This window comes from Myotis davidii, unplaced genomic scaffold (assembly GCF_000327345.1).
Source record: "Myotis davidii unplaced genomic scaffold, ASM32734v1 scaffold205, whole genome shotgun sequence".
Taxonomy (NCBI): Eukaryota; Metazoa; Chordata; class Mammalia; order Chiroptera; family Vespertilionidae; genus Myotis; species Myotis davidii.
This window is the reverse complement of record NW_006297573.1, coordinates 5,444,585-5,458,180: the sequence shown is the minus strand read 5'-3', so window position 1 is coordinate 5,458,180 and position 13,596 is coordinate 5,444,585. Positions and strand designations below refer to the sequence as shown.

Here is a 13,596-nt window from a genome sequence, read left to right as displayed (position 1 = left end):
AGCACGGATCAGCAGGAGGGTGGGGCAGTGAGCTACAAGCTGGCAGCAGAGAGCTACAGGAGGGGGCAGGGCAGCAAGCTATGGGGTGGGTGCAGGGGGACAGAGGGAGCTACAGGAGGGTGGGGCAGCAGGCTGCGAGCTACTGGCAAGCTACTGGCACACAGATTTTTGCGCAGGGCTACTAGTCTAAAAATAATAATAATAAAACATAAAAATAGCTCATCTAATCAATCTTTTGTGAAGATCAAATAATGGTATCCATTCTTCTAAAGCAAGGTATCTGGTGTGTGGTAGGCACACAATAAATGTTAGTCACCACCATCTTCTCTTTTATAGTGATTTATCGAGCACCTACCATATGTTAAATCCTTTACCTTTGGATCAGAAAAAGTAGGGAGCTTCATGCTATGGGAGAAATAGAAAATAGTAAACAAATAATATAAAGAGCCAGAGTCCGTAATGACCAAAGGCTCGACCTAACACCGGAAGTCAGTGCTGGGTTGCTGTGGCGACCTAGCACTGACTGCAGCCGGTGCTGGGGCAGTGACCCAGCACTGACTGCGGAGGGGGCTGCAGCTTAGGCCCAGAGAGAAGCCGGCAGAGAGAGAGGCAGGGTCTGAAGTGCAGCCTCAGTGGCAGCTGTTGATCAGCCGTTGCCTCTCTCTTTCTCTCCCAGCTTCACTAGCAGCCATGCCTCTGTTTCTCTGGCCTAAGAGATAGGCCTGGAGATGCTGACTGGCATAGAAGCCAACCAATCAGAACCAAATCTGGGTGAAGTGTGAGGAGCCAAAGGCTGCCTAGGAGGCGGAGCTTTTGACACTGTCTGGCATAGAAACTGACCAATCAGAACCTAATCTGGGTGAACTATGAAGGGAAAACCTAAGATGGGGGGTCCGACTTCCTTCTAGACAAAGCCATGGTGGTGGGAGCCGAGGCAGAGGCAGTTAGGAGCAATCAGGCCAGCAGGGGAGGGCAGTTGGGGGCAACCATGTCAGCAGGGGAGGGCAGTTGGGGGCGAGATCAGGCAGAGGAGGGGTTAAGGGTGATGAGGCAGGCAGAGACAGTTAGGGGTGATCAGGCTGGCAGGGAAGGGCAGTTAGGGGCAAGATCAGGCTGGCAGGGGAGGGTAGTTGGGGGTGAAATCAGGCCAGCAGGGAAGGGCAGTTGAAGGCAACCAGGCTGGCAGGGGAGGGCATTTGGGAGCGAGATCAGCTCGGCAGGGGAAGGCAGTTAGAGGCAATCAGGTAGGCAGGCAGAGACAGTTAGGGGAGATTAGGCCGGCAGGCAGGTGAGCTGTTAGGAGCCAGTGGTCCCAGATTGCAAGAGGGAAGTCTGACTGCTGGTTTAGGCCTGCTCCCCTCGGACATCAGTAGGACATCTCCTGAGGGCTCCCAGACTGTGAAAGGGCACAGGCCAGGCTGAGAGAACCCCCTACCCGCAGTGCATGCACTGGGCCTCTAGTATAATAATATAAAGTAGATAAAATAATTTATTACTTGCCAAAAACAAATTTCAATTTGGTGTGGATGATAAGAGAATGTTGATTAAATATAAGCCCACCTTCTATTGATTCCATATAAGCTTTAAGAGACCTATTCTTTCCTGTAGTGGAACCCCTGCAGGACATTTGGAGTCCACAGCACGGGTTTCCTGTGTTTGAATACATAATAGTATGAATCCTCCATTGACCACATTCCTACCACAGGATTAAGCAGAAATGTCTTCAAGAAATACTTACTTGCCTGATTGATGTGGCTCAATGGTTGAGCATCAACCCATGAACCAGGAGGTCACATGGGTTTGATTCCCAGTCAGGGCACATACCTGGGTTTCAGGCTCGATCCCTAGTAGGGGAAGTGCAGGAAACAGCCAATTGATTCTCTCTGATCAATAAAAACATTTAAAAATACTTACTTGATTGAGGAATAATCACTGGCAGGAGAAGCGGGAATTGATTGGTACCAGTTAGGATTTGGGTGAGAAGAGAAGCAAATAAATGCCATTCTGGAAGGTGGGAAGATGGGTCCATTACGGAGTTGATGAAATAAACAGCTGAAGGATTTCGTGTCCTGGGATAACAGGGCACCCACAGGCTTCCTTTTCATAGAGTGAGAAAGCAGAAGGTTCTCCTGCTACATACAGCAATGTGAGAACAGGGGTTCTGTGGAGACACAGAGGGAGCAGAGGTGGGCAGGAAGAGCAGTCTGTGCTTGCACCTTTTTAAAAGCTCCTGAGAGCCCAGCCAGCATGGCTCAGTGGTTGAACATCGACCTATGAACCAGGAGGTCATGGTTCAATTCCCAGTTGGGGCTCATGCCTGAGTTGCAGACTCAATCCCCAGTGTGGGGTGTGCAGGAGGCAGCTAGCTGATCAATGGTTCTCTGTCATCATTGATGTTTCCCTCTCTCCCTTCCTCTCTGAAATCATTTTTTTTTAAAAAAAGCCCCTGAGGGAATTCCATCTCTGGGCTGGAAACCGTTGCACAGTGCTTGGTTGGTGCTTTCCACAGGTCTGAGAAGTGATACTGCCCCTGTTCAGCAGTGGGTGCAAAGTTGTTACTTTTCTTTTTTAAAAACAGGGAAGAATAGAGAGTTCCCAAAGTGTCCCATCCCTCTGTGTTAAAGTCAAATGGCAGCAAGGCATTTTAAAGCAATGTCGTACAGTTGGATTACTATTACTGTATGTTAACTATTGAAGGTTATAACAAATAACCTTCAAAACTTCGTGGCTGGAAACAATATGTGAATATTACTGCGTTTGAGTCCACAGGATTGCTAAGTGATTCTTTCTAGAGAAGTAAACTGGCATATTCCCTGCATCTGTGGTTGGCTGTGGGTTGGTGGGCAGCTCTACTGTTCTTGGAGGAACTCTTGCACATTTGGGGTTGGCTGGCTGGCTAGAGACTGGTCCTCCTCCGTGTGGTCTCTCATCCTGGAGACCAGGCAGACTGGGCTGTTTGCACAGCAGTAACAAGGTTACAATAGAGTGAGTGGAAGTGTGCAAGGTCTCTGAGGGCTAGCCTCAGGACTGGCACATTCTGTTAGATGAAGCAAGTTCCAAATCCAGCCCAGATTTAAGAGATGGGGAAACAGGCCCCTTGATGGGAGATACTGCAAAGTCTCATTGCAGGGAATATGGGCGAGAGGGAGCAGTGCAGAAATGCAGCACAGCTATTTGTACAAGCATGAGTCATATCACTGACCCTGCGTTGTGCATTATTTACTTCGTTGGTCAACGCTGATGCTACCCTTTTGGAAAAAAGCGGTGTGTTTTGGTCTTTGGAGCTCTGGAGCAATTCATGCATGAGGTGTGCAAATGGGTACATTTTGAGTGCACTGATAGGCTAAGGGTAAACATTTCTGGGTTGTGCTGAGCAGTATCTAGTGGCATCAGAAGGTAGTGGTAGCTGTTTACTTTTCTGATTCAAGTGGGTGTCGTGTTTTTTGGTTATTTTATTTTTATTTTTTGTTTTTGATCTTGAAAGTTGATTTATTCACTGTAAGAATTCCCTTTTAGTTCTTAATTAAAGTAAGCAAGAAGCTTACTATGAAATGCTATTGGCAGGGTGGCTTTTATACTGGAGTGTTTTACTTTCTCCTGATCTAAAATGGTCTACCTTTCAACAGAAACAGACTTATACATAGAAAAAACAAACTGCTGGCTGCCAGAGGGAGGATGTTGGGGGAATGAGTGAAAAAGGTGAAGGGATTGACAGGTAGTTACAAAATAATCCTGGGGCTGTAAAGTACAGCATAGAGAATATAGTCAATGGCATTGTAATAACTGTACGGTGCCAGGTGGGTACTGCAAATATCAGGGGAACACTTTGTAAAGTATATGCTGTACACCTGAAACAAATACAAAATAATATTGAATATAAACTGTAATTGAAAAAAATTTTAATAAAAAAAAGTCTACCTTCCAAAACTGCCCATTGCAGATATGAGCAAAAATATAATTTTACACAAAGAACATTTGTTTCTCTTACAATGCAGTATTTCAGGACTTGGTCCCCTCTCTGTGCCTTTTCCCTTTTTTTGAAATCATGCCTTGACCAGGAACTGAACCAGACACTTCTTGGTTCATGGGTTGCCCCTCAACCCCTGAGACACACTGGCTGGGCTCCCTTTTTAAAAAACCTTAAACTATAGAATTGGATTCCTTGACCAGAAGGTTTACAAGCCAGTTCATCTTTGTTCTAGAACTCTGGGTGGCCTACATTTTTCCATCTTTAGTCAAGTCTTGCTCTTGAATGAGATTACTCCTTACATGTTAGTATTGTTCACTCGCCCTCTTGTGTCCATAGAGATTGTAGCACTCTCTATGGGGTGAATGAGCAAGTTCATCATGCAGAAATACAGCATTTTCTGCTTAGAGAGCGTTCTCGCGGCTGCCAAATATGGTTGTACAGCTTAGTAAACACTGGGCAACAACCCCAGCCCAAGAGGTAAAGGAAAGGTCATTGAAACCTCTGCACATTTTACTTGTGAAGCCATGCATCCTATGTCCAGGCTGTATCTTCCCAGAGGGGTTGCCCATTAAAATCCATTCAGGGGTGCCTGCCATCCAGGCTTATACCACCTGGAGTGAGCAACATTCTCTCCTGTTTACGAACTTCTGTACAGCCTTGTGGAGGCTCAGATGAGTTAGTTGGAGACTGCTGTCCACATGTCACTTTCCTACTCAGAAATTAAAATCAGACTGTGAGAGCTGAATGACATTACTTAGCCCCAGGTTATCAGAGGAAGGGATTAAGGAACAGAGGCAAAATGAGAAGTGGCAAATTGATTAGTGATAATACTGAAAATGTGGCCTTCAGGCTCCCAATTCATGCTCTGAAGTCTTACTTTTAGCTTCAGGTGACCCCTGTATTTGACTCCACCGTACCTATCCAGGTGTTTGCTGAGTGAATGACGACCCAGCTGTATTTCTAATGTTTCTTTGCCCCCACCTCCCACTCTCCATGCCGTATCTATTCCTACTATACCCCTTTGTTCATATTTACTGTTCCTACCTGTAATGCTCACTGCTCTTTACCTGGTCAATGCTTAGTTCCAGGTCCACTTCCTCCGAGAAGCTGTGTCCTCCCCCCCTCACCCCCGCCCCCAGCCTTCACTAAGCCAGAAGAGGAAGGGCCATGAGGCTGAGCACAGGTGTTCAGGCTTAGTTGAAGAGCAGTGGCCGGGATGCAGGATCTGCATTCTAGGTCTGACAGGAGGTGGCTGTTTGATCTTGAATAGATGCCCCCACCTCTCTGAGTCTCATTTTGCTCTGCCCAAATGTGAAAGCATCGGACTACATTAGTGTTTGTTGCTGAGTGTGTGGCATGAATAGTGCTGGTGAGGTGGTATTAAGTGGTTCATGGACAAGTGTTTTGGGCATGTTAGTAGAAATGAATTTGTTTCATTAAACCCATCGTTCCCTAAATATTATTATACTAGAGGCCTGATGCACAAAAATTCGTGCAAGAGTAGGCCTTCCTTCCCCCAGCTGCTGGCACTGGCCTCCCTCCAGCACCCGGGACCCAGGCTTCCCTCCTCCAGCCACCAGTAGGCACCTAGGACTCAGCTGGTTTCCCTCCGGCCCCAGCGTCATCAGGAAGGACATTCGTTATGACGTCCGGTCTAATTAGCATATTATCCTTTTATTATTATAGATGTGACAAGGCTAGATATTTTAAGTTTGAAAGAGAGTTGATTTAAGGAAAACTCTGATGTAAACAAGTAGTAATCATGTGACAGAAGTGGTAAGTATCAAAGTGTGGAGGTTTGTGAAGCTCTAGAGGAGCCTATACCCAGCTTCTCACTCTCGCTTGGGCCCTTCTCTCATGATGGTTTAGCAATGAGTTGGTTATCACTGTTAGCGGCTGATGACAATATATCTTCTCTCCTTGTTACAGCTGCATCTGGTATTCCCTGATCGTCACCACACTGATTGTGGTATAAAGTACAAAACAGGTCTTTAAAAAAAGACTTGTGGCTTCCATGAGCTTTGTGTTGCCTCCATCGTTTATAAAAAGCATTGACCCAGAGTGTTCAAAACCATGTTCACTTTTATAAATGTAGATTTTTATTTGTAAAAGTCACTTAGACTCCTTATGTAAAATTTGGAAATACAAAGAAGCAGAAAGAGAAGAAAGGCGGCATCCATATTCTTACAATCCAACAATGAACCCTGTTTATATCCCTCCACAATTGGAAGTTGTCCTGCAAAAATCCTAGCAAGTGGGCATCTATTTCTGTTCAGTGTTATGGGAAATTGGAATATTCCCGATTTAATATATTTTTGTCATCACAAATCATAAAATCAAAAAAATGTCAATGTGGAATCCAGGGGTGGGGTCCAATGGCATGCTTATAAGGAGCAGTTAAATAACTACTACAGAGGTGACCCATTCTGGGAGAGGCTACTGCAGGTCAAGGGTAATAACAACTGATATTCTTTGCAACGTGCATCACGTATCTGAAGCTCTTTGCTAATAACGGTGGCTAAGTATTTCACGTGTGTGTATGCTGACTTGCCGACTTGTCTCTCCTGCAGGGTTTTTAGTGTCTCTGGACGACTTTTACATTCTTAGCAGTGGTTTGGTACTGCTGCAGACCACCAACAGCGTGTATAATAAAACCCTACTAAAGCTTGTGACACCCGAGGCTCTGCTGGCCTGGCAGAGAGTCCGTGTGGCCAATATGATGGCCAGTAATGGCAAGCAGTGGGCAGAGATATTTTCAAAGTACAACTCTGGTAAGCAGCCCTGCAGAGTACCTTTTCAGGAATGTACATATGTTTGGATTTCGAGTTAACCAGTAAAGCCATACCCATACCCTGCTTCCTGTCTCTCCCATTTTTCAGGCACCTATAACAATCAGTACATGGTCCTGGACCTAAAGAAGGTAAAGCTGAGGCACAGCCTTGACGCAGGCACTCTGTACGTTGTGGAGCAAATTCCTTCATATGTAGAATATTCTGAACAAACTGATGTTCTACGGAAAGGTATCTTCTTCATAGTAGAAGTAGGAAGGATGATGAGTGTGTATGTGTGTGTGTGTATAAATGGTGGGGAACATGTGGTGTGTGAGTGTATGATGGAGGAGCGTGTGCTGGGGAAGAAAGGATGGGAATGCCACTGCTAGTTTCACTGGGAAAGAATTTCCAGATTCAGCACAATGTATAAAACCTGCACCTCGAACTCTTAAGTGACCAGGCATTCACCATCTTATGACTGTCATGGTTCTAATATTACCTCCTCTCCTGGGTTCCTGAGTTAAGCTTTTAGTTCAATTCAGTGAATATTTATGGGAGCACCATGCTGGCCCAGGAACTAGAAAAGTACAGATGCAGGTAGAAAATCCCTGACCTTTAGGAACTCACAATCTGGTAGGGAAGCAAGGGACAGAAAGCAGCCATTTTAGCTAGCACCCAGACACCAAAGAACGATGAAAAACAGATTTAACTAAAGATTTCACAAACCCCAGGGGTGAAACCAAAGGAGCCGTTATCAGTGGGAGGAGTCAAGGGAGGTGGTTCTGGAGGACAAGAACGTAGCACAGATGTTGAAGCCCGGGTTTTGGAGTCACACTGTCTCGATGTGAATCTCTGCTCCTCAGAATCTCAGGCAAACTATTCACTCTCTCCAAGTCTCATTTTCTTCATCTGCAAAACATGACAGTAATGGGACAGGTCCAGAGTCAAATTTATAATTTTGAATTCTCAAAATCTCAAAACTCTAAAACCAAGGTTTGTTTGTGTTTTGTTTTTGTTGTTGTTGTTTTTTTTTGTGGGGGGGGGGGGGAGTCGGGGGTCCCTAATCACTTGATAGCAAAATATGACCTGATCTGAACTTATTTGGAAGCAAAAGCTTGAACCGTATATTTATATCTTTGTTCCCTCTTCTCTAGAGAGACTGTTTATATATTAGGCTACAGAAAGATCACTGTGTGTGTGTGTGTGTGTGTGTGTGTGTGTTAATTATCACCCGAGGATATTTTTACATTGATCTTTTAGAGAGAGTGGGAGAGAGGGAAAGACAGAAGGAAATATGGATGTGAGAGAACCGCATCAATTGGTTGCTTCCTGCCCTGACCAGGGCCCAGGCTGGGGAGAAGCCTGCAACCAATGTACATGCCCTTGACCAGAATCAAACCCAGGTCCCTTTAGTCCACAGGCGGACGTTCTTTACACTGAGTCAAACCAGCTAAGTGCGGAAGATCACTCTTTGAATACTAGGTGTTTCCCACAGAGACTGCAATGCCATATCTAATATATGCATGCCATTGCTGTTCTAAAATATAAAAAAAAAAACCCTGAATTCTGAAACACATCTGGCCCCCAAGAGTAAACCTTTATAATTCACAGGGTTGTAAAAAAGATTGAGAAAATTCTTGTAAATTCTTGAGCACATTGCTGGATTTATGAGCACACACAATTAAGTCCTCGCTGAATATTTGTTGAATAAATGAAACTGAAGATGATGTTTGACTGGGGGTTTAAAGCCCAAACAGGAGCTCACTAATTTGACAAGGGGAAGGGTCAAGCAAATGAAGCGTGAGAACTGGTGTGACTGAGAAACTATTAGCTTAAGATAGCCAAAGGAAAGGCTATGAAATGTAAGATAGGTAATCGGGAAAATATCAGCCTTGTATAGCCTGCTAAGCAGTTTAGCCTTTATGCTTTAGGACACGGACGCTTCTGAAAAGGAAGGGTAGACTGGAGATCAGAGAGAAGACAGGAGATCAATTAGGAAACTATTGAAATAGATGGGCTGACGGATGAGTAGGTACAGAACCAAGATAAGGTATCGACACTGGGGATCATGGCCTGGTCCTCAGTTTCCCAGGTCCCCAAAACAACTTTGTAATGACACCTGGAGTGAGCCATCTCAGCAGTAATGGCTCACATCAATGACGTGTACACTATATGCATAAAGCAGAATTAAGGTGGAAACTTCCATTGCCAAGCAGATACGACACTACCAGGTAGTAGACCTACATCCTTTTTGGGGAAGAAAAAGTCACCGGAGAAGTTAAATCATTAGTTGGTTACTTGGTTAGCATGACAATTCGAAACTGAGACCCTCGAGGTCTGACCTTGAAGGCTGGTCCATCCAGCTCTTAAGAGCCTGACAGTAACAGCAGGCCTCCAAAGACAAATCTCTGAGTGGTGATGTCCCTATGTTGACTGATCATCCAGGCCAGTATAATCTGGGATGTTCCTGAAATGATTTTACTATGGTTGTGTCACATGTTTGATGCTTAGTGACTAGTGGCCTTGGCACACTTCCCAGTTTTGAATGAAGCTGAGCCTTTCTGAATGCCTAGCAGTGGTTCTCAACCTTCCTAATGCCGCGACCCTTTAATACAGTTCCTCATGTTGTGGTGATCCTCAATTTCATTGTTACAAATTGAACATAAAGCATAGTGATTAATCACAAAAACAATATGTAATTATATGTGTGTTTTCCGATGGTCTTAGGCGACCCCTGTGAAAGGGTTGTTCGACCCCCAAAGGGGTCGCGATCCACAGGTTAAGAACTGCTGGCTTAGAGTCAAAGGAGTTGAAAGCCTACTGGAACCTTAAAGATCATCTCCACTCCTCTCATATTACTGACTCTCCTTTTCCCTCCCACTGCTAAAAAAAGGAAATGAAAACAAAGAACAAACAAAAAACCAATGTTAATTAACTGCCTAAGACCTAGCTGTTCAGTCCTGAGCCTAGAATCCATCCAGGTTTTCTGATCCCCAGCACTTTGTTCCTCCACTTTCCTGGCATATTATATTCCCTATTTGGACCACATTGTGAAACCATCTTTTGGCATTTCACTAACCAAGTCCACTGAAATGAGCTCCCCAGACCACTTGGTGTTATACTTCATTTTGCTCTATAAATGCTAAGGTTATTTCCTGGTTAAGAGGTTGCTTTAAGAATTTTGGGTGAAAACCACAGAATTCTGGTGCTCTTTCCCCCTAATGGAATAATCTAGAGGTATACCAATTCTGTAAATTATAATGATTGGTTTGACTGCCAGGGTTCACAAAGTTTTATTTTTTATATAATATCAATATCATGTAATTACACACCTATGCCAGGTTTCAAAAGAAACTACCATAACATTTCTTTTGTTCCCTCTCTTTCCTTTTCTGTCTCCCTCCCTTGTCAATCCTACTCTTCCTTCCCTTCCATTCCAATCAGGATATTGGCCTTCCTACAACGTTCCTTTTCATGAAAAAATCTACAACTGGAGTGGCTATCCATTGTTAGTTCAGAAGCTGGGTTTGGACTACTCTTATGATCTGGCTCCACGAGCCAAAATCTTCCGGCGTGACCAAGGAACAGTGACTGACATGGCATCCATGAAATATATCATGCGATACAACAGTACGTAGCACATTTCTCAGGAATCATTCTTCAAAACTCCTTTTCTTCCCCATGGATAAAGAATCCATGTAAGTTTATTATCTCTGTACTAGAAGGAATTATAAGAAGTTAATGAATTAAGTATTTTGTATTCAATTCGTATTATACATATTTTATACTCAACAAATAAAATTTTGTCCACCTTCATAAAATGACAGGGGAAAGATTCTATAGATTTTTTTTTAATTGAAAACTTATATGTGAAACACAGAAAAACCCGTAAGATGTACTTTTTTTTTTTTTTTTTACTATCACTCCCATCCCCCAAACACAGGTTTCCTCCCAAGGACAAAAGCAGCCAATAAAGCAAAAATTATTCATAAATACTTTATTATTTAACAGTATCAAAATCAAATTTGTAATTATTTTGTGAAAAAAAATTGATGCACATTTATCCTGTTAATCTTTCATCCACTCTTCACTGTGCAAGGTTCTTGAGAACAGGCTGGGCTTGGAGCAGGAAACTTACAGTTGCCTCTTCCTAGTACAAGCCAAAGGAGACTTCTGTATCCGGGAGCACACTGGGCTGCAGAGGCCTCACTCATTATCTAGCTTTTAAAAGGTCCAAAAAATTTATTGTGGATCCGTGTTACCTCAGAATAGTCTGTGCTCACTCTTGTCCCAATCTCTGTTTCCTAGATTATGAGAAGGATCCTTACAGTAAAGGTGATCCGTGCAACACCATCTGCTGCCGTGAAGATCTGAATCCATATGACCCAAGTCCTGGAGGTTGCTATGATACAAAGGTAACATGCTACTGACTTTTGAATTTAATTTCCACCAGCACCTACACCTATTTAAAGGCAAAGCTGCAAAGGTTTTGGTGTCATAGAGCACAACAATGTTTCTACCCATTACTTGATTCAGGGTTCACCTTTTTCAGATATTCTGGTGATGGGTGCCATTGCCTAACTTCAAGTCCCTGCTCTGCCACTTAACCCATTGTACGCCATAAGCATCTGTCGAGCAAGCGGTGGACCTTCCCCACACACCACATGCGTCTATAAAAAAAAAAAAATGTTTTCTCTAAGTGGCAGCCCTGACTAACTTTAAAATAATTTTTCGTGAGAATTTTCAGCTGAAAATATTCAATAACACCCGAATTGTGAGTAATATATTTATTTTTATAATTAGAGGCCTTGTGCGAAATTCATGCATAGGTAGGGTCCCTAGGCCTGGCCAGCAATCAGGGCCAATCAGGGCCTTCCGGCTGCCAGCCAGGGCCTTCCTTCGCTCCGCGCTGCCCCCTGGTGGTCAGCTCACGTCATAGTGAGTGATCAAACTCCCAGTCTCCCAGTCGAACTCCCAAGGAGACACTTTGCATATTAGCCTTTTATATATATAGATATTCATTGCAAATTGATTTTTTAAATTCAATTCAAAATATCATGGCATGTGGGGATGGTTTCCATTTTGGACATGTGGCAGTTAACTGTTAAATAGTAAATCACATAATCTTATAATGCTTCTGCTTCCTCATCTGTAAAATGGAAGTAACAGTACTTGCCTCATATGGCTGTAGAGAAGAACATTTAATATCTATAGACTGTTTAGAACAGTACTTAGTGGGTTATTTGAAAATGTACACATCATGATGATATTGGTGGTAATAATGTGGATGTCTAAAGTTTTCCAGACTGGCCCAAAGTCCAAAGAATATATTGAGAGCAGTGTGATTTTACATTAAGTAGAAATTTAATTTAGCTGAAGGAACAAGTATTGGACCAGGCACAAAATCATTAAAGGATTTTTAATTTTTAGCATGCTAGAATTGGTAAGTGCTATAATGTATCTTATAAGTAATATGTTTGCAGTGGTGGTCTGAAATAGCTCATATAGATATGAGGACCAGTTGTTAAAATCAGTTGACTCTGTTGATAGCCTGAATTCAGCCATGGTGTGAGTATTTACACCCTGGAAATCAGCAAACATTACAAATCAGGGCCTTTTTTTCCTCTCAGAGAGTTAGTTGTTGAAAAATTTACCTGGATACTCCTGGGTTTGGGAGATCCAAGGGGGTAAGCTAGTTATTTTAGTTGGTGGAGAGAATCATTTTACCACATCCTTTTGTACTTTTGGTTTGGGCATGTCTTTTCATTTGCAACTCCAGTCCTAAATTCTGGAAGAAATTTGTGAGAAGAGTTAACTGTTGTATCTTCAGCTCTGAATCTGTAAGAATGTCAACAGCCCCCCCCAACCCCCCCCCCACACTTTTTTTTTTCTCCTATCAGCCTAAAGCCTAAATAGGAGATGCTTTAGAATAGCCTGAGTTCCAGCTCCCCCTACATTATAGGTATGTGATAATGGCAAAACTTTAGCCTTAATGACTCTCAATATGTTATGAAATGCAAATAAATAAGTAAATAGTGGAATCTAATGAACAAAATGAACAAGCGAAATAGATACAAACAGAGCAGGCTGACAGCTGTTGGAGAGGAGGAGTATTGGAGGACTGGGTGGGGCATGGTAGAGGGATTAAGGAAAAAAAAACAACTCATGGACAAGAACAACACTGAATTGCCAGGGGGAGGAGAGTATGGGGGGGGGGGGATAAATGGTGATAGAAGGATACTTGACTTGGGGTGGTGAACACAATACAGTGTACAGATGAGTTGTGGAACTGTGTACCTAAAACCTATATAAATTTTGTTAACCAGGATCACCCCAATAAATTCAATTAAAAGGGGGAAAATTAGTGGATACAGTACTTGGCACACATGAAGCCCCAATGAATGTTTTTGTATTTATTTTTTATGGCATTTGCAAACATTCAGTGAAGTGTGTAACATCTTATATCCATTCCAGAATATACAGAGAATTACCCTCTGCTGCCTTGCCTAGAATCCAAGCTGACCAGCCATTTGTCAGATTTTACTTTCTTCTGGAAACACCTGCCAATTTTTCATCAAAAAAAAAGTTCTGTTGAGGATATACTTTAAAAACATTTCTCTTGAGCCATTCTGAATATAGGAAAAATCCTAAGTTATGAGACGTTTTCTTCTTTCCCCTCTAAGGTTAAGAACTGCTGCTATCCATTGTTTAGGTGTTTTTGAGAACCATGGGCATTTTTTGATATTGAGCTCCACTTTATAACTTGCTACTGTACTGATTAATAAAACTTTTATTGAGAAATATTTTTTTGGCACTGCACCAAGCACTTACTTTCATTAAACCTCATGACAACCC

General features: G+C 43.0%; 1 protein-coding gene across 1 annotated transcript in view; it reads left to right on the top strand.

The window, feature by feature from the left end:
• The window catches only part of PLBD1 (phospholipase B domain containing 1), a 56,762-nt gene that overhangs the window by 42,543 nt on the left and 623 nt on the right, over positions 1-13,596 (top strand). Inside the window, exons 6-9 of the mRNA XM_015570173.1 lie at positions 6,541-6,741; positions 6,850-6,990; positions 10,186-10,371; positions 11,050-11,156. Of these exons, the coding sequence (XP_015425659.1) occupies positions 6,541-6,741; positions 6,850-6,990; positions 10,186-10,371; positions 11,050-11,156 (635 nt within the window). The remainder of the gene's footprint in view (positions 1-6,540; positions 6,742-6,849; positions 6,991-10,185; positions 10,372-11,049; positions 11,157-13,596) is intronic.